Source organism: Phocoena sinus, chromosome 2 (genome assembly GCF_008692025.1).
Source record: "Phocoena sinus isolate mPhoSin1 chromosome 2, mPhoSin1.pri, whole genome shotgun sequence".
Taxonomy (NCBI): domain Eukaryota; kingdom Metazoa; phylum Chordata; class Mammalia; order Artiodactyla; family Phocoenidae; genus Phocoena; species Phocoena sinus.
Window position 1 is genome coordinate 163,650,856 of NC_045764.1, and position 26,116 is coordinate 163,676,971.

The 26,116-nt window shown below is 43.4% G+C and overlaps 1 protein-coding gene across 13 annotated transcripts in view; it reads right to left on the minus strand.

Moving 5' to 3' along the window:
- FOXN3 (forkhead box N3) overlaps positions 1-26,116 on the minus strand; it is a 409,030-nt gene that overhangs the window by 9,038 nt on the left and 373,876 nt on the right. For 9 of the 13 annotated variants that reach the window (XM_032624078.1, XM_032624086.1, XM_032624076.1 and 6 more), the window contains 2 exons: positions 25,622-25,687; positions 15,842-15,947 (listed from right to left, as the gene is read on the minus strand). In XM_032624078.1, the coding sequence (XP_032479969.1) occupies positions 15,842-15,947; positions 25,622-25,687 (172 nt within the window). The remainder of the gene's footprint in view (positions 1-15,841; positions 15,948-25,621; positions 25,688-26,116) is intronic. The other 4 variants (XM_032624085.1, XM_032624087.1, XM_032624088.1 and 1 more) reach the window with 2 other exon arrangements.

Genomic DNA, 26,116 nt, shown 5'->3' on the forward strand with positions numbered 1-26,116 from the left:
GGGAGGGAGGGAGGGAGACGCAAGAGGGAAGAGATATGGGAACATATGTATATGTATAACTGATTCACTTTGTTATAAAGCAGAAACGAACACACCATTGTAAAGCAATTATACTCCAATAAAGATGAAAAATTAATAAATAAATAAATTAAAAAAAATAAAGAGCCCAATGTTCAATTTTAGATTATCTGACCAAAAAAAAAAAAAATTTAAGCTGGTGGTGAGGAACCCCCCGCCCCCATAATGTGTACCAGCAAAATTCATGAGGGCCGTTATCAAAATTCCATCCTTGCCAGATGCCTTAAGATCATCACAATAAACCGTGACAGTTACAACGTGTGCATCTGTATGATAAAGTCCTAGCAGGCTCCGGAAGGATCCCAGCAGCTGTCTTGCACTCTGTGATCCCAGATCGACACCCCCTCCCCAAAGTCCTTATAGAAACAGCCTGCCTTTCAAGACAGACAGACTTTGGGGTTCACATCCCAACACTGTTTATTAGTGAGACCTTCTACAGGCTCCTCATCTGTCTTATGGGGCTATGTGACGATAAAATGAAAAGTTCCAAGCACAGAAGACGGCTCTTAGGGGTGCCTGAGAATTCTGACACGGTCCCCTCTCTTGCTGTCTGCCCGCCCAGAGCTCTCTCTGCTGCCCCAAGCAGTCCCATTTTCTTTCTAGGCCAGGTCAGCAGGCTGACGGGAATGCAGCATAAAGTAAGAGGGAAGAGGCTCGGAGACAAATTCCTCACGGGCTTGCCTGTACCGACAGCCCCTGTGCCTTGGGGTATGGTCTCTGCGATACGTTTTCTGCAGACTTCCTGTTTTTTGGCTGTGTCTTGGATGCACAAAAGTGGGCAGGGAAAGATTCCTGTGAGGTATTACCAAACATGAAACTGGGTAAATATAATAAATTGTACAGGTAGCTATGAAGAGGTATTAAAGTGAACGAAAATGAAAGTCCCGTACAACGGTTCTCAGGATTGCTGCTGTTGCAGGTTAACTCTTGTGAAATCCCCAAATAATTAGTCTACTGAACTAACCTAAAAGGGTTCTGAACGAACCCAGCTATACTTGGATGAGTTGACTGGGCTATGGTTGGCTTTTAGAAAATCAATTCAGTTCTGAATCCTTATTATTTTTTTAACAACATGGGCCTTATGATTCACTTCACTACCACAGTTAAGCAGAATTTGATACATCTCTGAGCACGTATGAAGAGGGAGACGGAGCGGGAGAGGAGAGGGAGAGAATTCCGGGAGCAAAAGAGTAAGAAAAAGGCAAGTGTTGCAAAAATCTAATTCTTAGTGAATCTGGGTGAAAGGTATATATGGTGTTCATTGTGCTTCTCTTTCTTTTTTTTCCACAGGTGAAACATATTTTTAAGTAAAATGTTTGGGGTGCAGGGTAGAGGAGTGGGAGAAATACACCAGAATGAAAGCAACGGTACATTTCAGTGCCATGCTATCATAAGAGGGAATGTTCTGAGCCTGAGAACTTCTTTTTCTCTCTTTCTCTTTCAAGGATATAAGCAAGCATAAACCATAATGGAAAAGAATATTTAAAAATATGTATATATGAGTATAACCGAATCACGTTGCTGTACAGCAGTAATTAACACAACATTGTGAATCAACTATACTTAAAAAAAAAAAACAAGGATATAAGCAAGCATGAGAGAAGCACTCAAGACACACCAGAATCACACTGAGACCTTCTTAAAGGCATCATAGAAGTGAAGGATAAGAGAGAAGCAAATCACTTCCCTAGCTCATGAACTCAAGGTTGGGCAGTGCAGGGTCTCTGGTTCCTCCTGGAAACACACTGCACGTCAACAGGGATTCCACAACCCACACCTTGCAGCGCTGGCCCCACACAACCACTTCACAGACAGACAAATAGAATAAACTCAGGGAGCCCCGTGACTCATCCGAGGTGGCCCTGCTAGATCTCAAAGACGGCTCAGGCAGGAAACTGAAATGTCTCCGTCCCCCCCAGGAAGCAAGCTTACTGTGATGAAGACAGGAAACAACTTACCATTTGACAATATTTCTGGATGAAAACAGGTACACAGACGTAACTTCACGGAGTCAGAATTAAAATATAAATACATCTCTCTCACACTTGATATCGATACAATTAGCTTTCCCTGAGATTTTAGCATGGGCTCATAATCCATAAATTACACACAAGCTCAGCAGGAAGCGACAAGCTCCTTCAATTATTAATCACTCGATGCAATGTTGTTCATGGTGGGACATGCTGGCTGCACTGACTTGGTGTCAGAGACCTCCTGCTGCAGGGGCTGTCATTCCGGGGAACCAACTACTTTAAAAGAAGAAACCAGGCAACCTGGACATGTTGGAAGGGGGATTTCTAACCACCTCCTTAAAAATCATTCATTAAAATGAACACTCAATACATCTGAAATGCCTGCCAGCTTTCAGTTTCAGCTGAGTTTCTATGCAACAGTACTCACGACGCGCATGCGAGCATAAACTGAAGCCACCTGATTCCACCAGGATGCCACAGAGCCACATGTTATTCACCTCAAATAAAAACCTGGTATTCATTCTCTCGTCAAATTGGCGGGGGGGGGTGGGCAGGAAGTACTGAACATAAAAGGTGAGAAATCACATTAGTTCAGGCCGACAATGAGCAACGCTTGCAACTAACAAGTTAAGGGATAGCTTCTGATCAGACATGGACATTTTGCTGGGTTTCTTTACGGGTTCATGATTTGTTCCATTATCGTATCATCAGTATTGATCTCATCAGTGTTGTCTCCGCCTTTCACTTGTGTACTAGGGTTCTCTCTCCGGAGCTGGTGGTTTTAAACCTAGCTAGCATTGAGGGTGAAGTTGTCCTCCTTAGGGATTTACTTGAGAACACTGGTCTTTTGCCAACTGTGAAAAGAAGGTGCAATTAATGGGATTATAGAAGCAGCACTCGAAGTGCGGTGCTTCTGTCCAAAACCGACTGTAGGTAGAAAGACACAGAGGACAAGAGATGACCTGAAGCTTCCATTTCCAGCCAGTTGGCAGAGGAGATATTTAGAAGGCATTCTTCTAACTATGATACAAAAGATACTGGATAAAGGGCAGCAACATATTTCTGAGCCATTGTTGGGTTCCCTGGAAAATAAGGGTACTCTTAGAGCTCTACATAAATGCACACGTACCAAAAGAACTTCACACACACACAGACAAAAATCTAAAAAACAACGGGACAGAATCTGAAGCGTGAGCAGTAGGCAACCAAGAAAGGCAGGGTTTTCATGAAGCAAATGCCTCCTCTAGCCCTGGGACAAGAGCCCAATCTTAGGGGGAGGGAGAGGCAGGAGGATTGATTTTGGCAGCCCCCGGGTTTCTGTGGCCCCTTGAGGGGGTTAAAGTGGCCTTGGATGCATTGGTCCCCAGGCTACCAGCAGAAATTTTAAAAGCAAATGCTCTCTTGAAGAAAGCAAGCCACATTGAGGCCATCAGGATTCCTGTATATCAAGTTTAATCAAACATTCAAGTAGAAGCTCATAACCTAAAATCACCAAACAGGCCACTAGAAACGTATAAATGTAAAAATGCCACATAAAAAGCTAGGACCCTTGAATGATGACGCCTTCAATGAGATCCTAGGGAAAAATAACTGCCCCTCACAGGCAGACAATGGGGATAAAAGGCAGCCTTGACCTCAGCTCCAGATGGAACTGGAGACAAGAAAAGCCTCCCTTGAGAATTTTTAACCACAAGCCTGAAGTCTTGTGGGTATGAGGCCAGAATTCTACTGTGTGGACCAAAAGACCTTAAGCTAAATTTAGTTTCAAGTGCCCAATTGTGCCTACTAGAAGAAAATACAAACCCTTTTTGGAAGAACATACTTTAAACACAGGCCACAAAGAATTCCCACAGATAAGATTTTAAGGAACATATGTTCACAATTTAAAAAAAAATCATTAAACACAAAAGAAATACGCCAACATAAAGAGACAACAGAAAAAACATCCTATAGAATCTGAACTGCAAAGTCTGAAAATATTGCAATAATTAGGCACAGAATGTAAACTATGTATAAAAAAATAAAAGAAGGAATTGACAAATATTAGAAAGAAAGACTGGATTATTAAAAACCAAGCAGACAGGTTTTGGAATGCATCAAATAGAATTTCTAGAGCTGAAAAAATATAATCCCTGAAATTAAAAAACTCAATGTAATTGAGTTGTAAAACAAAAAAAGTAAAAAAAATTGGTGAATTGAAAGATGGAGCTAAAGATATGATAGAAAATGCAGCAGAGAGAGATGAAGAGATTGAAAATACGGAAGAGAGATTGGGTAATATGGCACACAGTAAGAAGATCCAATATAAATCTAACTGGAGTTCAAGGGTGAAAGGAAAAATGGGGAAGATCCAATCCCAGAATAGAAAATGGCTGAGAATTTTCCAGTTTTGATGAAAGTCGCCAATCTTCAGATTCAGAAAGCCAACAAGTCCCATGGAGGATAAATAAAAAGAAATGCATATCTAGATACATCATAGTCATCACAGACAATACAAAGAAAAAAAAAAGGAGTAGAAAGGAAACACATTACCTAAGGAGAAGTAGCAATTAAGATAAAACCAGTGACACAGATGAAAGTGGAACAATATTCTCAAAGTGAAAGAGAAAAAAAAACCTGTCAAACTATAATACTATTGTCTAAGAATGAAGGCAAAATAAATATATTTTCAGACAAAAATTCAAGACTTTAATTAAAAGCAGATACTCATCTATAGGAACTTCTTAAGAATATTTTTCAGGAAAAAAAAAGAAAATGATCCAAAAAGAAAGGTCTGACTTAGAAAACAAACTTATGGCTACAAAAGAGGAAAGGTGGAGGGGAGAGATAAATTAAGAGGCTGGGATTAACATATACACACTACTATATATAAAATAGATAATCAACAAGGACCTGCTATATAGCATAGGGAACTTTACTCAGTACTCTGTAATAACCTACATGGGGAAAGAATCTGAAAAACAATAGATATATGTGTATGTATAACTGAATCACTTTGCTGTACACCTGAAATTAACAACATTGTAAATCTACTATACTCCACTGTAAAATAAAAATGAAAAATAAAAACAAGAAGAAAGGTCTCAGATGCAAGAAAAAAAAATGATAAGCAAAGAAAATGTATTCAGGTATTGACCAGACAATACAATAGAGTCGTCCCTTGGTGTCTGTGGGGTTTTGGTTCCAGGACCCCCACAGGTACCCAAATCTGCAAACGCTCAAGTCCCTTATATAAAATGGTATAGTATTTGCTTATAACCTACGCACATCTTCCCATATACTGTAAATCATCTCTAGATTACTGATAATGCCTAATTCAATGTAAATGCGATGTAAATAGTTGCTGGTGCACAGGGCAAACAAATTTTCATTTTTGGAACTTTCTGGAATTCTTTTTTTCCCAAATATTTTGATTGAATCTATGGATGCAGAATCTGTGGATACGGAGGGCTGACTATAATAACAACTGACTTAAAAAAAACAAACAAAAGAGAAACTGAAATAGAACTAAAGTCCTAGACAAATGTAGCATATCATTTGGGAGGTGGAGAGAACAGAAGTTAAAGCATTCCAGGGGCCTTGTATTGATCAGGAGGTTAAAGATACTGATTAACTCTACACATTTTAAAATATTCATGTTAAAAGTTCAAGGATCAACACTAAAAGAAGAGAAAAATATATATAATTTCTAAACCATCAGAAGAGGGGTAAAAGGAAGGAGGAGTGGAAGAATCGTGATCAATTTAAAACAATGTTAGAAAGGAATCTGGAAAAGGGGGGACAAACAAATGCAAACTAAGATGGTAGAAATAAATCCAAATATGTCATTTAAAATGGGCTAAAAATCTTCATTAAAAGGTAAAGATCATTAACACAGATTTTTAAAAAAGCCATATGCTGCTTATAAGAGATGAACCGAAAACATAAGGATTAAGAAAGGTTAAAAGTAGAAGGAGGAAAAACATCGTGCCATGCTGGTGTAGCTACATTAAAACCAGATAAGATAGATTTTTAAGGCAAAAATCATTATTACAGATAAAGAGAGTCATTAAACATTCATAAAGGTTCAATTCACCAGGAAGATATAACTGTTCTAAACATGGAGACCTCCAATAAGATAGCTTCAAAATACACCCCAAATTGGAAGAGCTATAAGGAGAAATGATCAAACCCACATCTCCTTCCCTCCCTCCTTCTGTCCCTCCACCACCCCCCTCCCAACACACACACAGATATGGTTAATAGGTAGATTTGATCTAATGGACATACATAGAACATGTGCTCATAATGGAGGAGGTATATTATTTTGAAGGAACACACAAAATATTTATAAAAACTGATATACACTACTAGACCACATAGCAAGTCTCCACAAATATCAAAAAAGCAGTATCTTACAGGTCAATTCTCTGACCACAATGTATTATAATTAATAATCAATGTTGAAGAGGTAACTAAAAGCAAAAATAAGAAATAACCGGGCTTCCCTGGTGGCGCAGTGGTTGGGAATCCGACTGCCAATGCAGGGGACACGGGTTCAAGCCCTGGTCCGGGAAGATCCCACATGCCGCGGAGCAACGAAGCCCGTGCACCACAACTACTGAAGCCTGCGTGCCTACAGCCCACGAGCCGCAGCTGGAGAAAGCCCGCGCGCAGCAACGGGAATGCAATGCAGCCAAAAATAAATAAATAAAATAAATAATAAATTTAAAAAAAAAAAAAAAAAAAGAAATAACCATCTCCTACTAGGTTTGAAAATTTAAAGACACAATTCTAAAGACATGTATGGGTCAAAGAAGGAATCAAAATGGAAATTAGAAAATACTTTGAACCCGTAACAATAATGAAAATAAAAGGTATCAAAACTTATAGATGAAACTAAGCAGTAGTTTGAAGGAAATTATAACCTTAAACTTTTATATAGAAAGAAGAAAAGTTTAAAATAAAAGTATCCAATCCAGACCAAACAACAAAAAAGAATAAGCTCAAAGAAAGAAAGGAAATTATAAAGTAGCAGAAATCAATGAAATAGAGAATAGATACAACCTTATGCCAACATATTTGAAAACAGGTGAAATGGACAAATCCCTACAGTTACCAAAATGAATTTAAAAAGAAATAAAAAATAAGTTATACTATAATCATTAAAGAAATTAAATCAATAGTTAAAAATCACCCCACAAAGAAAACACCAGCCCCACAGTGTTTTGCAAGTAAGTTCCATCAAACATTAAGCAATAGATAATTCCAATCTTACCTAATCTCAGAGAATCTAATAGCGAATACTCTTTAACTCATTACATGAGAATAATGTAATCCTGACATGAAAACTAGATAAAAATAGCACAAGAGAAACATGGACATGGACAAATATGTAAAATTCATACCTAAGAGGTCAGCGTACCAACACTAGCAATATGTAAAAAATATAATGTGTCATAAGCATATCAGAAATGCAGATTTTACTCAAAATTGGGAATTTATAATGTAATTCACCAAGTAAAAAACAATGAGAGGGTCGATCGACTTCCCTGGTGGCACAGTGGTGGAGAGTCTGCCTGCCGATGCAGGGGACACGGGTTAGTGCCCCGGTCCGGGAAGATCCCACGTGCCGCGGAGCGGCTGGGCCCGTGAGCCATGGCCACTGAGCCTGGGCGTCCGGAGCCTGTGCTCCGCAACAGGAGAGGCCACAGCAGTGAGAGGTCCGCGTACCGCAAAAAAACCAAAAAAATAAAAAAAAGAAACAATGAGAGAAAAAAATTTATAGTTATCCTTAATGATGTAAACATTTCGTTGATGAAATTCAACAATCATTTATGATAAAGTATCACAGCAAGCCAAAAAGGGAATTTTTTTTGTTATGATAAAGTATATTTCCTAAAAAAACCTATAACGAACATTCTATCATTTGTTCATCAATAACATAGCTCCCTTTAAAATAAGACACAATATAAAGATGTCTATTACTATTACTTTTACTCAGAGGTCCTAACTGCAATAGGACAGGAAAAATAAAAGACATAAGAATTAGAAAAATCCACACCATTATTTATATAAGATATAATGTTATACATAGAAGAATCTACAGATAAATTATTAAAGTTACTAAGGTGGTTTATTTTATTTAGCAAGGTTGCTGGAAAAAAATCAGTATACAAATAATTAACTCCAGATGGATTATAGATTTAAATGAGTAGGAAAAACTTTTAAAATCTTTTAGAAAAAACCTATAGAAGACCATATGATCTTGGAACAGGGACTTTATAAAGACACTAGATTTCATTACAAAATGATTACTAAGCATGAAAATTAAGAGCTTCTGTTCATCAAAAGACATTATTATGGACCGTGAAATGACCATCCACAAACTTAGAAAAGTTATTAGTAACATATATAGTCAATAAAGGATTAATATCCAGAATATACAAAGAACTCCTACAAAGATAAGAAAAAGAGAAACAACCTGATAGAAAAATGAATAAAAATGTTGAGCAGGCAATCCATCAAAGAGCACATTCAAGCAGCCAATTAAATATATGAAGAACTGTGCAATATCTTTAGTAAGAAGGGAAATGGAAATTAAAATGCGATGAGATACCGTCACATATTCACTAGATTGGTTGAAACTGCAAAGTATGACAATTCCGAATGTCTGTGAAGATGAAGAGGAACGGGAAGTACCATACTCTGCTGGTAGGAGTGTAAATGGACACAAGCACTTTAGAAAACAACCTGTCATCACCTGGTGAAGCTGAGCATGTTCATACCTTACAAACCAACAATTCCCACACCCGGACATGCATCTTAAATGAAACTGGAGCCACGTACGGGAATTTCCACAGCAGCTTTGCTTGTAACAGCAAAGAACTATAAACAATTCAAATGTCTTAAAAAGAATTGTGGTATAGCCACGGGAATATTATACAGCCATGAAAATCATCATCAGTTACAACTATATGCAGCAAACCAAATAAACTTAATAATGAATAAAAAGAGCAAGTTGGAAAGAAGACATAGTATCATTCTAGTTATATAAAACTCAAAACCAAGCAAAACTAAATACAGTATTTACAGATATCAAAAATACTTTTAGAAACCTAGGAATAGTAAATACAAAACTTGGGATTATGGTTATCTTTCAGATAATGGGTACAGGGGCCTCTGATGCTTGCTCCAGCTGGGTAGCCCTTGCCAGGAAGCATATGGGTTCAACAACTCCAGGACTTCTGTCTCAGTGGTCACCTCCAGGGCGGGGGCAGGAAGGAGCACCGTTTTCTCCCATGAGCTGCAAATCGTCCCCTTAAAAGACTGAGGTAAATGTGACTCCCTCTCTGTACTAGATCGCAGAACACAACAGGAATGATCCTAAAACTCTCCTCTATGAACTGTTTTGTATTTGGCGCAGTTCTGCATACCGGGAGAGCAGATGATTTTTAGATACAATAGGAAAAGCCGCCTGGACTTTCAAACCAACGCCATTGATTTGAAACACGAGGAGCAGCTCCAGAACGCTGATCAAATTTTACGCAGGGAACTTGCCGGTCATTGTTTAGATTTCTGGACCAGAAGAGACAGAAGTCAAGACAAAAAGCCGAGCCGGCAGCCGAGTAGGAACTCTTGTGCATCCTTTGCCCTCCTGGTACTGTTTTTTCCTTTTCCCTTTAACCGCTCCCTTTAGTAATATTTCCTCCTCTCCTTCCCACCACTAAGCATAACCTCATACTGAGTTTTAGAATTGCCTTCAAAGACCATGGTTTCAGAAGATAAAATCTGACAGGTACTTGGTTTTTAAAAAACAAAACAAAATACAATACAAAAGAAAGAGATCAGTGGCAAACTTTCCCTCCAGTTGTATAACTGGTCCCCACCCTATCTTAAAACTGAAGGTTGCAGGATTCCTAAACTCCCGTGACAAACACCTTCTCCAAGGGAAAGACAAAGAGAATGACAAGGAGTAGATCTAAAGCTGATACATAGGTTTTCCCGGTGACTCTATATGGACAGGACCTTACATATTAATCTTTTGTATGTATAGAACCATTTATTTCTGACTTGCTTCCTGTTCCACGGGAAGGACAGTATTCACTTGAGGTTCTTAGAGATCCAAATAAAATTAAGCAGCCTTAGGTGGTGATCAAATGGAGCTTCCTTATAATTTTACAACATGCTATGGTTTAGACTACTGTCGCGACTCCTCAAAACCATGGCTTTGCCACAAATGTGCACTGTCCTCAAGGTGGCACAGAAGCCCAACCTAAAGCCTTTTCTGGGGGTTGGGACTGAGCTTCAGGTACCCAGAAAGGGGGCCTGGGGAGGTCTGTGGAGGGCAGGTTGGATGAATCCATAAGGCTCTCCCCATTACTCATTTCATTTTTTTTCCTTTTTAAAAGTTTGTGATAAAATACACAAACAAAAAACCTTACCATCTTAACCCTTTTGAAGCATACATTTCAGTGGCACTAAACACACTCATAACATTGTGTAGGCATCCCCACCATTCATCTCCAGAACCCTGCATCTCGTAAAATTGTAATTCTGTCCCCATTAAACAATTTACCTCCCCATTCCCTCTCTCCATAGTTACTGGCAACTACCATTCTACGTTCTCTCTCTATGAACCAGACTACTCTAGGTACCTCATATAAGTGGAATCATACAGCATTCGTCTTTGTGAGTGTCTTATTTCACTCAACATAAATGTCCTCAAGGTTCACCCATATTGTAGCACGTATGAGAACTTCCTTCCATCTTAAGGCTGAATATTCTATTGTGTGTATATATATATATACACCACATTTTGCTTGTTTATTCATCTGCTGATGGACTCTTGAGTTGCTTACACGTTTTAGCTACTGTGTGAATAATGCTGCTATGAACATGGATGTACAAATACCTCTTTGAGAACCTGCTTTCAATTCTTTTGGGTGTATACCCAGGAGTGGAATTGAGGGATCATATGTTAGTTACTATTTTTAATTTTTGGAGGACTGCCATCCTGTTTTCCACAGTGGCTTCACCATTTTACAACCCTACCTACAGTGCTCAAGGGTTCCAATTTTCCACACCCTTGGCAACACTTGTTATTTCCTGTTTTCTTGACAGTGCCATCCTAATGGGCGTTAAGTGGTATCTCACTGTAGTTTTGATTTGCATTTCCCTAATGATTAGTGATGTTGAGCATTTTTCTATGTGCTTATTGATTACTTGTGTATCTTCTTTGGACATAAGTCTGTTCAAGTCCTTTCCCATTTATGAATAGGGTTGTTTGTTTTCCTAATTATTTATTTATTGAACACCTGTATAATGTTTACTGTGCGCCAGGCATGTAACTGTGTGTTAATCCTAATAACTCATGAGGCAGGTGCTGGTTTTCTCGTGAGAAGCCCAGGTACACCTGGCCCAAGGTCACACAGCTGCAGGCCATGGACCCAGGAAACTTGGTTCCCAAGTTCATGCATGCAATTTCTGGGCTCTCTTGACATACGAAGGATGGCCCTTCCACCAGTTCTCTCTCAATCCTCTGGCAAGCCCTGGACATTTAATTTTTCTCTGCCACCTGAGAGGTCACTTGGGGTCAAAAGGCCTTAAGAGTCGAAAACAAGGTGGCTCAGACCCAGGAGAGTGCTATGGCCTGTACCTGGGAAGCAGCCCATAATTCTATGAATGTAAGAAGTCTTATGCTCCCATTTCCCAAGAGTTCCAGAAACAGTTCTTCTTGGACTAGAATTGTTTGCCCCATTCAGTGTATTCTCTGCAAGAAATTTCACTGGAGAAGCAGCAGAAGACACGGGCATAAAACTATGAGACGTGGGAGCAGTTATTTTGAGGAAAATGTGTCTTGAGCACTCTGCCCAAGCAAATTTAAAAATAAGCAGGTTTCCGATGTCGAAGGATGGGCCGATCCCTGAGGTTATTGAGTAAAAAGTCAACACTGTAAAGTCAATTATGCTATTGACAGATACTCTTACAAGGAGATTACACATCATAATTATATGCAAAGGAACCCAGCAAATACAAGCTGTGTAATGATCAGCTAATAAAAGTAACACTTCATCTATGTCAATAACAGTTTCAGAGTTAAGACAAACAAACATGGCCTTTGCCACTCAGTGGAGGAAAAAAAAAATCCCTGAAAGACAAATATTTTCACTTAAGGAGAAGTTGCTTAGAATCACACAGAAAACCTGTCACACAAAGCAGGGTAGGAAGCAGGTCTTCAGGGGGTGCTAATGACTTTCTGGCCCTCCTGCCAGCCCCAGCTGAACTGATGGGGACAGCAACCCCTGTAAACATGTGAACACCCCCAGGGACCCTTGGTCACTGCCACGTGGTCTGGCGGACGACGTTTGCTGTTGTTCTATTCTCTGCTGGACTGTTTTCCCTATAACCTTAGTTGAATTTAGGTTCACCTGACAAATGGCCAAATTTAAAACAATTGCAATTGCAATGAATGTGAAAAAGCAAAACAAGATCCCCCCCCTCCCCTCCAAACACTTCTTAATGGGTTTTACACAGTCTCCCGCAAATACCCACCTAGCTATGTTTATATTCATTTTTCCTGAAAGTGTCGCACTGCCTCCTATTTGGGCCATAAAGAGGGCAAAGGTATTATAAGCAAGGGTCCCTGATCTTCCAGAGCCTGCGACATTCCTCTCCCTAATGTCTCTTAAACTGAGGTGGAAAGTGCAGAATTGGTATTTGGATAATGGACTGCTAATGCACAATGGTTTTCTTTATCTCTATTTATGCAAGTGGGAACTTGTCTAGTTTCTGCAAACTGCGGTTGTACATTTCACTGAAATGATTCTGCTTAAACCTCCTGTGACGTCGAGGAAGGTCACTCTTCGACTATGAGTGCTTTTGTAGGGGGACAGACGTTATGAGCTATTGTCACTCAGCCCCAACCCCAGACTACTGTACTGTTTCGTAAGCTGGGGCAGGCTGGGCTGGGGCAAGCCACATTTCTGCAGCACTCCTGGCTCTGCCTTCAAGAGACTGGGAAGGGGGTGGAGGAAGAGGGGACACGCTCCTTCCTGTGTGCTTCCTGTTCCTGCGTCACCCCAGCAATGCCTCTTCCCCTCTGCAGCGCCAGTTCATTCCTATAGTAGCTGCTGAATCCAGTTTGTGATTCTTCCAATACTGGAGACCCAACTTCTTCACGTTCCCTGAGAGGTACGCGCCCTAGCAGGAGCTTTCTCCTCAGAGATACCTCTGGTCCTTCCACGGGTCCCTCCTCTGAGCTCAGAGATTCCAGCCCAGCTCAGTGGTACCTCCTAAGAGGTCTGGATCCCAGCCCCAGCCCCTCCTCTGAGGTCTGAGGTCCAGCTTTGAGAGGCAGTCATTCCAACCTCACCCGAGAGGATGTGGCTACTTCCTACAACTGTTTCCTCCGTGATACCCTGAGTTCTCTGTTACCCTTCCAGTTGCCTGGTTAATAACTTTCTACCTGGTTAATGGTTCTTTATTTTGAAGTCTCTCTATTCGAGTACCTAGTGAGGCTTCTGTCTCCCAACTGGATCTGACTGATGCATTGGTCTAGCCCTGAACCCGTCTGTGGCCTTTTACTGTGGAAGGAGCCTAGGTGAGGCACTGGCTGGACTGGATGAGTAGCGACTCTTTTTTACCAGAAAGAAGACATCATTGTTTTGCTGTAGTGCTATGTTATCTTCTAACCAGAACATAACCCGTTAAAAAAAATTATATTTTACATAATGCTTCTAGAGGCTAATCAGTAAATTTTTGCAATTATATATGCCATGAGGGTAATAATTAAAATTAGGAATTAAAATTAGGAGCAGCTCCTGCTGAAGGCCAGCCCGGTCTCAGGCCTCCCTTCGCTCTGCCTGGCTCTTCCCTTCTCTGAGGGAATGGCTGGAGCCACATGGAGAGCTTCGTTTGCTTTCAAAGGCATTGAAAAGATGCTGAAGACGACAAACTGAAAGTCTGTACCTACCATCCGCTCAGAAAAGTAGATTGTTACTCCCCGTAAGAACAGTCTACGGTCCCAAAGTCTTCTCAACCAAAAAGGCAAACTAGGAGGTTAGGCAGAAACAATTTTAAGAAAGAACGGAAAACAGAATATCTCTCTCATAATGTGAGGCCAAGGCATGGATATATTGGCTTCATGGAAGAGGCTTACCAGTTATGAATTCAATTACTGATCTCAGGATATCTAAGAAAAATATGGGAGAAGTACAAGAAAAAGAACCTTCCCATACACTTTTGGAAAGTATCACCATGTCTGGTTAACAGAAATGATAAGTGGTTTTTATCATTCTATGACTATTCTAATTCCTAACAACTTTCCTCCTTAGCAGGTTCCAAATGCCAGCGCCTGCCCTGAAGATTAAGGACTTCCAACCTGGCAAAAGTAGTTGGTCTGCTGGGAGGATTAAAAGACACAAGTGAGTGGAGAATCTCCACATGGTTGATTCACATCAGGGAGCCCGACCTTACGTGTCCCTCAGGGCCCAGTTAACAGACTTCCTGGGATGGTTTCCTTTGGGACATGAAACACTATGAAAGCAAAATCGCCATTAGGTGTGAACTTGACCCAAAAGTGCAGGAAAGAAGCTAGAAGGTGATGCTGTGAAGGGATGCAGCTCAGCATGGCAGACCTTTTCTAAACAAGTAGCTGTGCAACATGCAATGAGACATCAGGCAAGTGAGTGAGACCCAGCCCCTGTCCTCAGCAAGCAAACCACAGAGGACGGAGGGACACACACACATAGGGTCACTCATCAAAGGGTCACAACCAAAGCATGGGCTTATGGGTTCCAAGAAAAGAGAAATTAATCTGATGTTGGCCCAGAGGCCTGTGCAGAAAAGCTTTGTGAAGGAATCATTTTTGTGATGGGCCATGAAGGATATGCTGCCTTGTATATGGAGTCTGAGGGGAATCGACAGAGAGGAAACTGTATGAATAAGATGGGCAAACACTGGATGTATGTGGAGAACAAATTTGGCTCAAGGAGATGGGAGGACCAGGGGGACATCAGGGTGATGTGGTGGGAGCCAAGGAGGATGCTTTTGCAGACAGCTGGAGAGGCACATTTTAGGAAATCAGTCTGGCGATGGTTGATGGATGGGCGAGGGTGGGCAGAGAAGCAGCAAGGAATAGGAGGAAGGCATTCAAACTGGTGCGTGCGAGGCTTCCAAGCTAGCGACAGACCCTACTCTGGGGCTGGCAGAGGAGGTGAGAAGGATGGAGGAAAGAAATTTCCCAAGGAAGAGTTCATGTGGTTTGGCAACTGACTGGATTCTCAGAAGCAGGGGACTGATGCCACCTGGTATTTATACATCACTTACCAAAGCACTTTCCACACATAATTTTTTGCATGTGAGTTTCATTGCAACCCTTCCCAGGACTAGAGGATTTCGGGGGTGAGGGAACTGAGGCCCAGAGAGGTCAGACATCCACCCAAAGTCAAAGGACTGGGAAGTGACAGGGCTAGGTCTAGAGGTCGACCAGCTAGCCTAGAATCTAATGACTAACTTGCCCACCATTTCCTTCTGTTCACCTTACCCCACCTTTTTAGAATAAAGCAACTTAGTTTCATCTGTCTTCATTTAATCTGCAAAGAGACCAGGATAATTTGATGGCCCAAGAAGGAGAAGTTGGCACTTGGATTGGGGTCCCTGGGAGCTACATTAACTTTTTTGAACACCCGTACTATTTCTGTCTTTACTACTTGAGGCTGGTCTTCTCCATCCCCTCGAGTAGCCCCGTGGGACACACAATGTCCTTCCCACTCCTCAGGTGGGCTTTGCCCAGCAAGCTTCTCCCTTACCTCACGGCTGCTGTCATTCCAATGGGAGTGATTGGCAATGGCCGGACTCCGGGAAACAGGCCTCGGCTCAGAACCCGCGTTCCGTTTTGTATCACTCCTGGAGGAACTGAAAGAGCAAAAAGGGAAAAGACACCACACATGAATCCAACTGTGAAGATTTCTGCTCTGAGTCAGAAATTTTGGATACACCAGAGAAGAGAGAGAGAGACAGAGAGAGAGAGAGAGAGAGAGAAGGGAGAAAGAGAGAAGGGAGAAAGAGATAGTCATAGGTACATAGAGCAAGCAGAGACAGAGAAACACACAAAGACACACACACACACACACACACACACACACGGAGATAGATACAGAAAAAAATACCATGAGAGCGAGACAGAAAGAGAGAAAGATACCACACCTCAAGAAAGGGATCTAGTCAGCCAAGTCAGACCAATAGCTTATTATTGATGCCTTGGTGGGAAAAAAGAAAAAAAAAAGATGAGTTTTAAAAAGTGGGCTTCAAATATTATTTTCTTGCATTTATTAAATATAATCTTTTATCTCTAGTCAGACCCTAAAAAGATCTTAAGAACCTGACACCACCTGACAGCAGATGACCAAACAAAAGCATTTCCTCATGCTTCGCTGTTCATGGTCAGAACTGGGAACATCTTTCTAAGCGTCCTTAATCCAACAAGGGAAAACGACAGCCAAAAGAACAGCAGAGCTGGTTTTACAAACTACTCAGCACCTCAGCGCTCACAACATCATCTCATCATCCTCACAACCGTCTCTGTTGGGAGTGAAGGGTTGTCAGTGGCGTGGATCTGGCTCCTGCCTCAGAATCACACAGCCCGCTCCGGAGGGCCGCCTTCCTCGTTCCCAGAAGCTTCCTCTAAGCAAATCTCCTGAGAGCTCTCTCATCATCCCATGGTCTCCTATACACAATCATCCCTGGATTAATCCTAAGCCAACCTTTCACGCCAGTGACCATCAGATACTGCCCATGCTGCAAATAAACTCACGGCGGCCTTACATGAATCTGAGGATGTGCAGAAGAGGGGAACTGATATTCGATCTTTTTTGACCTCCCAAACAGCAGTTTCTTCTGGTTCAAGCTAATATTCTTACTGCACCATCAACACTCCTCCATGTGTGTGTATACGGGGCCAGGCATGCATCCTGTGTGAGCACACTGACACAGGGCTTGTACACCCGGGTTTTAATCTTAGTTCTTCTGGTGGGACTTCACGCAAGCTCACGGAATCTCTGTGTCCCTCTTTGAACGGTGTTCTCTAAGACCCCTTCCGCTGCCAGCATCCGAAAGAGTCCCCAGAGCTCTGGTTGTGTTCATGCAGTCCCTGGCACAGTCTCATCCGGGGGCAAGGTGGACAAATTGTGCTTTCTCAAACAAACACCTTACCAAAAAGACTCTAGAAAATCATACCTTCAAAAATAAAAACCACTCTGCATTTTACGTTTTAAAAACTGATATTATTTGTGTAGAATAACTACTTTTCCCAAAATACACAGCATATACTTTTTACTCCTATCATTTTCAGGTCTCTAAAAGCACATTTACTTAAATATTCTGAACCTTTAGTCAGGTCTTTCACGTAGGATGAATGTCCACTCTGGAATATGGGATTAAGTTATAGACCGATTCCTTGGGCATTCTGTAGCTCCTGCTAATATTTTTTTGCCCTTTCTCATCCAGGTTTGTGTAAGGCCCTAGTTACTAGGTTTTATAAAAGGTGGGATGGGAGACAAAATTGAAACCAGTGCCCGAAGTCAGTACTACTACTGCAGTCAGGGTTCCAGAATCCCCTGTCTCTTCCCATATTTAATTATGAAGGTAGTCTGAACTAGATCAGGAATTCCTACCCATCCCATACTATCAGCCTGATTTCAGATCATCTGAGGCAGGGGACTCACCAGGTATCTTAAAAGCATGAAACCTGTTATGATGTGATATTGCAGCTAATTATCATAGTTTGCCCAGCTGATGAGTTTTCTAGAGCTCTAGAAGAGTGTCTAGAATTTATATTTACCTGAATTATTCCTATAAAGCTACAAGACAGTGTGGTATTGGTGTAAGTGCAGAAATATAGATCAATGGAACAAAATAGAGTCCAGAAACAGACTCATGTGTGTGGTCAACTGATTTTTTGACAAAAAATATGCAGACAACACAATGGGGGAAAAGAGAGAACAATCAGAGATCCATTTGGAAAAAAATGAACCTCGGTCCTAACCTCATACCATTAGGAAAATTAATTAGAAATGGATCATAGACCTAAACGTAAGCACTAAAACTACGCAACTTCTAGAAGAAAATACCAATAGCTTCTGTGGACAGACATATGTAAAAACCAGTAGAACTATGCAGTTTGTAGACAGATGCTTCAGGTTGCTTGAAAAGAGAGGTGTTTTTGGTTTGTCTCTGTTTGGGGGATCGTGGGAAAGGGTTTTTCAATTATTTTGCTGTAGGGTACTCTCCTCAAAATGGTCAGATGACCACAGGTTCAGTTTAATTCTGATAATACTATTTAATATACCAGTCACTAGGGATCTCATCTAGAACAGCAAGCAAATCTCATAGAATGGTACCGTCCCAAAAAAACTTAAATATTTAAAATTTATACCATGGTTATAATTCTCACCAGTAAAAATTATTACAGTCCCATATACAGATTGTATCAATTAATGGATTAAACTACCAACTACCTGCCAATGTATGAGACGAAGGGGACACAGGGTCCCCACAGTGAAGTGGGACAGACAGAAAACTGAAGAGGCAATGAAAATATACTATGGCGAGTGCTAGGGCAGGGGGCCTACAGGCATGAAAGATGGAGACACCGAACCCCCAAAAAAAGCTATCTGGGAAGCCTTCCTGTAGGAAGTGCCATCGAAGTTGGGATTCAAAGGCGCAAACCAGGCCTAGAAGTGATAAAAATCACAATGTGCACATGAACTAAAAAGTAATTTTGATAAAGCACATAATCCTAGCAGGAATGAGATGCCTTTGGACTTCATCCCATGGATATTGGGAAAACCATTAAAGGGTTTTGAGCAAGGAAGTGGTCTGCAGCATAGTGGCTGAGAGCCAGACTCTGGTGTTTCCCATTCGTGCCCTTTACTGCCTGTGTCCCCTGACAAGCTACTTAAGTAAGAAGGAGACAAATGGTATTTATCAGAGTATTTAGAGATTCAACTGAATTAATACAGGCATTGCTATTTTGAAAATACACGTCAGTCATCAATCCCCTCATCATCAACATGCTCAACATTCCCAGAGCAATCCTGGGGTGGCCTGTGCTGTCTCCAGTCCAGGTAAGATGAAAGCCCATAAGAATGGGTAAAGACAAAACCAGACCGTATTGGAAGACCTTGACCATCTTTCTGGTCACAGACTTAGCCGGAAGAGCAACCACTGCTCTCACGGTGCTTCCGTTCTCCTTGAACAAATCATGTCAGAGTCACCATTTTGGCAAAAACACCGGAACCACCTAAAATCCTGGACAAAGACTAGGGAGCCCTGGAAAGTGAAGAGGGCGGATGAGAGTCATGGAGCATGCATTGCCCTGGCCTCTAGTACGGCCACAGAATCACCTGCCAGTCAAAGGAGAAATGCAGCCCCACTTTTTCTTTTGCCCAGAGTCCTCTGCCCAAGTGCCTAGAACCTCTAAGCACCAGGGGCGCACCTGGCGTGAAAGGAAACAGAGAAAGGAAGCCAGCCCTCACTGAGCACCTACTGGAGACTGGGTTCTTTTGACCCTCTTGTCTCATTTAAGCTTCAGGGAAGAAGCCTCCTGCATGGTTACAAGTCATGGGGCCACATGGCCTCCACTCAAAGTCTTGCCCCACCGCTAGCTCTGTGGCTTTGGGCAAGTGCCTTACCCTTTCTGTGCCTCAGTTTCCTCACCTGTAAAGTAGGCCTAAACATACCTCAGAGGATCACTGTGAAGATTAAACAAGACAAAGTACACAAATTGCTACCTCAGTGGCTGGCCCATTATATAAGCTCTTCATCACCGTCATCACCATGTTCATCCTTCCACCATCCCATCTCACCGCAACGGCACCTTCTTACTAATTATCTCTGAGGCACAGGACCTAACGGGGTCAGGACATGGGGGAATTCTTTCAGCCTATTATGCTTTTTGTAGCTCTCCCTAACTCTGCACTCACCCCTGAAAACATCTTCCTGGTTAATGAGCTGTATTCACTTCAAAGACAGTCTCACGGACGGAGCTGTCCCTCAGCATTAAACGGTTTTCCCTGAGCTATTTTCTGAACCTCGCAAGACTTCTGGTGTGCAGACTGGGCTCTTCTTCTGAATCCTGGAGCTCGTTCTCAAATGAGCTGCCACTGAACGCCGCCTCGGCCAAAGCCGGCGTTTCTCAGTCCTCAGCACTGGCAGTGCGCCTCACGTGCGGCGGGCGGGTGTGCCCCTCTCTGCTCACAGGCTGCCAGGAGCCCGGCTGTGACACTTAACTGTCCTCCCATCTTTTCTCCTTTCTGTCTCCATCCCCAAGTGTCAAGAATGTGGCTTCTGAAAGATGAATCACAGCCAGTCTAAAATGTCTGAGAAAGGTATTCTGAGGTCCCTATTGCATGGCTTTTTTTGACTCTGGGATCTGGAGGAACCCGAGTCCACCACTCCTCAGTCCTTCTCCTATCAGCAGGTCGACTTCCTTTCATTACCTTTGCATTTCCCTCAACGTATTTCAAAGCACGTAAACCCCAGTGCACCCCACCCGATGTGCTGAAATTATACCTAGGCTCCAGCTAGAGAAGAGATGTCATAAGAAACTGGACATTCAAAATCAACCTTAAACTCAGATTTGTGGCTCTCACTAAATCAACTATACTCCAACAAAAATTAAAAAAAAAAAAAAAAAAGCATAGGCCTCCAGCATCATCATTTTCTGTTAGATCAGTTAAATATTTGGTTCTTCACAGGGAACTCTGCCCAATACTCTGTAATAACCTAAATGGGAAAAGAATTAGAAAAAGAATAGACACATGTATATGTATAACTGAACCACTTTGCTGTACACCTGAAACCAGCACAACATTGTTAATCAACCTGCTCCAATATAAAATAAAAAGTTTTAAAAATGGCTTTTATAGGAGAGAAGACATACATCTGAGACTCTCAAATCCTGGGATGAGGTGCTAAGGAGATCGGCACCAGGGCTCCCAGCTGATCGACCACTTTACCTTAAGTTATACAGTGACCCTAAACTTTCTTACTTTTAACCAGCAAGAAAGCAACACACACACACACACACACACACACACACACACACACACACACACAGTCCAATCAAGCAGCACCGCTCACTGTGATCTAAATGTGATCGTCTCCAGAACCTAAAAAAAAAAAGTTGAAGGCACAAGAGAAACCTTCCTGCAGCTCCGCCCCCCTCAGCTCCGCCCCATCCTGGCCTCCCCAGCTTCCCTCCTGATGCTCAGTTTCCTTGATTTTCACAGCTTGTGAAAGTAACCCCTGCGCTCCTGCTGCCGCCTTTGGAGAGCAGCCCTGGCTAAGTTACCAGAGGCCATAAGCTGAGCAGCAGGTGATTCCGATAATCCTTCCCTTTCCTAAAATTGGCCTTTCCACCTGCTTCCTTGGAAAGATGCTGGGGAGGGGGCTGAGAGAGGGGAGCCTGTTTCCTGGTTGCCCTTCTTCGCCGGTGGCTGGTGCATCCATACACAGCCTAGTTCTGGGGAGGCGGATGCAGAACTCCGCCTCCCCCCTCCGTCCCATTTTGTTGTTTTGTTTATTACCTAGAGTTCCTCTCTGGAACATTCCAACCAGGGATCATGCAAGCCTTTGAAGATGAGTAACGGTGATCTGACTTCTCCAGACTTAATAACAATTCCTCCACTGGGGTTAAAGATGACTCACAGGGCTTGTCGAAGGGGAACTGCAAAGCAGGTATTTAAGTAGACTCTAGAAGTGGAATTAGTCTACACAGACACTTTTTACCGGGCGGGGGGGGGGGGGGGATGGTAGGTGGATGGACTTGACCAGAAGCATGATCCAAAGTTAAGAGATAAGGAGGAAGCAGTGTCCTGCTTGGATTTTTCCGGAAGTAGTGTTTTACAGAGCACCTGAGACACGACGGCACACCTTGTAGAATGTTCCCCATACTGCAATCTGGGAAAGTCTGAGAAAGATAACACTACCGCTGGTGCTACCAGAGGAGACAAAATGCTGTGGCCTGAGGTTTTGATTAGATGTGCACTGCTGCCTCACAGAAAGAGGAAGCATCAGAGCACAGGGAGGGGCTGAGGGGACCCACAGGGAGTCCAGCTCAAGCAACACATAGTGCAGTGAGCACCCTTGGGGCAGGTTCGGGTTCCCCCAAGATAAGCGTCTTGGCTGGCTGGGGTTCTTGTCAACTTCTGGAGAAGTTTCCTTTCTATGAACTACTCAGCTCAGAGCCAGACTGAGGCCAGTGTGCACCGAGCTAAGCTGTGCAGATGCTGAGCAGGGAGGATGCGCGGAAAAGACCTAAGTGGCTGCCGTCTGGTGACCTGAAGTGAACTGGCTACGAAGGGCAATGACAAAGGAAAAGGCTTTCAAACCATCCAGGACAGCCTCCGATGGCTGGGAGTGCCAGTGGCAGACAGACTAGGTTGGTGGCCGGTGGCCGCCATTCAAAGAGGGGCATCACACAGCCTGGGAGGTGAAAACAAGGGGCTATAAATAGCAGCACACGAGGAAGCTCTATAAACAGAGCCCAGCCACGGAGCAACACGGGGGAGAACACAGGCAGGCTCCATGCAGACAGGAACCCACGCTCCCCACGCGTGGGCAGTGGCAGGACCCCCGAACCTGGGTGATGCACATACAAATCCTCACCGGGACACATGCACACAAACACCCCTCGGTAGGCTGCCCACACTCCATCACTGCCTGGGTGTCTGCTGCCTTTGGACCTTTTGGTCGAGGGGTCACCCCTCACTTTTTCCAGGCTTTGCACAAAGCCAGCAGTGTAGGGCACGGTGGCTTCACCACCGTATGTATGGAATGCGTCTCCCTTCAGGAGGCGAGGTACTGCATCACTTCCCAGGACAAGAAACATCAGGCAGGGAGGGGAAGGGAGAGTGAGGCAAAGAAGAGCTAAGTGAAAAGAGAGGCCTGGCGTCGGAGACACAAACCTTGGACTGCGTTTCTCGGAAGGCTGAGGAGGGACCCCCTGGCTCCCCCAAGTGCCTGGAGCGGACGCTCAATGGACACTCACTTCCTTCCGATGGTACTGGTCCAATTTTGGGGGGCTTTACATCCGGCCCACTGAGTATGCCCTAGCTTGGCCTCATGGGGATTTTACAAGGCTTGCGGTCAGACAGGAAGGTGAATATAAAGGTGATGTTCTACCCTCTGCCCAGTCCTTAAATTTACTTCTCTGCTGCTCCTGCAAATGTGTCTCCTTCCACGACTTTTATGGGCTTCCTGGTTCCTTCCTTCCAGGACCCTGGGACCCCCTCTTGGCGGGGGCCTTCACGAAGGCTACAGCCAGGTTTCTCACAGTGGTGAGAGCGCGGCAGGAAAGCCCTACATGACTCTACAGCTTCAAGACATGCACGTGCTCTGAAAACTCAAATTCAGCATTTCAATGTAAATAAGACTATGGATACCTTGAAAAAAATAATGATTACAGTTTGTGTTACAGTAAGGGAGAGAAGAAGTTCATTAGGCCATGAGAACATTAAAACAATTAACTTCTCAGCTAATCAGGATCAACCCTTTTCCTCTTCTATCTGTGGTCAAGAATCTAGTGATAATGGATTTTTATAAAGCTGCTGTTAATGACCAATCCCTTTGCCTTTTCCTGGTTAACTCCATTATTCCAGTTCATCAGGTTATTTCTTTTTTCTTTTTCTTTTTTTTTTTTTTTTTTTTGCGGTACGCGGGCCTCTCACTGTTGTGGCCTTTCCCGTTGCGGAGCACAGGCTCCGGACGCTTAGGCTCAGCGGCCATGGCTCACGGGCCTACCCGCTCCGCGGCATGTGGGATCTTCCCGGCCCGGGGCATGAACCCGTGTCCCCTGCATCGGCAGGCGGACTCTCAACCACTGCGCCACCAGGGAAGCCCCAAGTTATTTCTTTAAACCAATGATCACTGCGGGCGGCGGCTGGGTGCAAAGGAAGGTGCCTGAACCTTACACGGCTCTGATAAAATCAGTACGCTTCCCTCATGATGAATTATGCAACTCGATTTCAGAAACCATTTCAGACCGTAACTGAATTACAGTCTGGTCTATACTCTTCCTGCAAGAGTCATCTGAGAATGTAGGGTTTTTTTTTTTTTTTTTTTTCTGATTTTGTTTTTTTCATTTCCTTGTAACTTCAAACATCATTTGAAACCCACACTACAGGTTAGCCGCTAGTTACAGGACTGCACCGGGACACATCTGCTTACGGTGGTGTTTCCTTCTCGGAGGTGTGGGCAGCCGTTATGTCAACTGCCGGCAAGCTGGGTTTAGCAAAGAGAGAATGAGAATTCTGTGCCTTCAGGATCAGGTAACGGCAGCCCGCGGCACAGGGATGAGTCTCTCCCGAGAATGCCTGGCTGCATCTCTTGGGTCCTTTAAAGAATGGACGAGGTAAGGAAGGAGCCAAGTTTCCTAAAGCTGTTGGAAGGCTGTGACAAGTAGAAGGCTAGGAGGGATGGTCTGGAACTCCGCATCAAAAGACACCTGGGTAGGGTCTGGGAACAGATGTTCTCCTGTGGGAAACCCTATCAGCTCCAGAAGCGGGGGATTCCCTTTGCTCAGGAGGCCATGCAGCGCTCAGAATGAGGCAGGTGGGCGCCAGCCCTGGTGGGCGTCGCGGCAGGGTGTGCCGCTTCACGCCGCCGTCTCCACGCCGTGAGTTTCACGCACAGGAGGCGGCGATGCAATTGTTCTGCCAGCGAGCTGAGCGGCCCGTGGTGGCTATCTGCTCAATAGGCTTCTGGTGGGGGGTGGAACGTGCCAGAGAAGCTAGCCTCAGGTTGGGAGGAGGGGGGGACAGATGTCTGCGTTTGGGTCATTTGTCATCACTTGGGAAGGAGACCTTTCTAACAATGTTGTAGCTCCAGAGGTGGGGAGAAACGTCCGATGGTGGAGAGAAGAGAAGTTCAAGTTAGGAAAAGAGATGTCTCAAGCTTGACATTGCTCAAGGGCCAACAGAAGATGAAGATAGGAGCCCTGCTTCGCTAAACCAGCCCTGCCCTTCTGTCTGCGGCACCCTGGAAAGCTGGTGGGGAAGACGCAGGGCGGGGGGCACCACAGTGTTTCCATTTTAAGGCTGTTCCAAACTCCTGCATCCTCGCCTCGCCAGATTTTCCTCTCCTCTCTCTTAAATGGTAGCCTGTTATTAATGAGGTCCCCAAGGGGAGAGGAATGTCTAAAAACGGACACTGCTGAGTTCCATGACTGTCAGGCTGGCCCCCTGTAGCCTCTTCTAGCAGAAACTACAAACTCACAGGAACAATTCCTGCAGGACAAAGGGTCTCTCCTCTGGGACTCATTACAGGGTCCATTTCCCTGCCCCCAAGTCTTAAGCCCTGAAATTATATTAGAACTTTCTCATCTTGGAAACACACCTATGCATTCATTCATACATATGCGTAGCTGCATCTTTACGCGCACATGTATGTAATCATGCACTGAGGTAGTTTAAAGTGATTCTATAAGGGAAGGTTGGCTTGAGCATTAGTTCTTCCTATGGCCTGGTATATAAAGGAGAAGGTTAAGTTCACAAACTATGGTGCTGTAGGCTATAGAAATATCTACTCACAACCTGCTTGTATCTCAGGGGGAGTATTCAAAAGCATCATGGCACTGGCAGCATCAATGTCAGGATCTGGAAAAATCAACCAATAAACAACATTATTTACAACGGGGCCGGTGTGTGTGGGTGTTTTTCCCCCTGCACGTTACAGTTTATGAATGCAACAGAGAAAAAAAATTCCAGGAACTAGAGGAGCTATCCCAAAGGTGACTTTTCTTCCCATTTGGATTTGCAAGGAAGAATGTTATTCTAGAATGAGATTTAAGGGGCATGTTAGCAAGTTTTTCAGATAAAGCACAGGTTTTTTTTCGCAGTTTGCTAATTTCATAATTTGCACTGTATGTTCCTGATAAGTTGCTGATCTTTTCACCCGCACAGCTCTGTCCCCGGGGGTGGAGGAGAGGAGGGTGGGGTGACAATAGAAAGTTCAGCCACCGGAATCTTTAATGAACCAGGGAAGCTCACAGCACCAAGAAAAGAAAGCACTAAATACACCTGCAT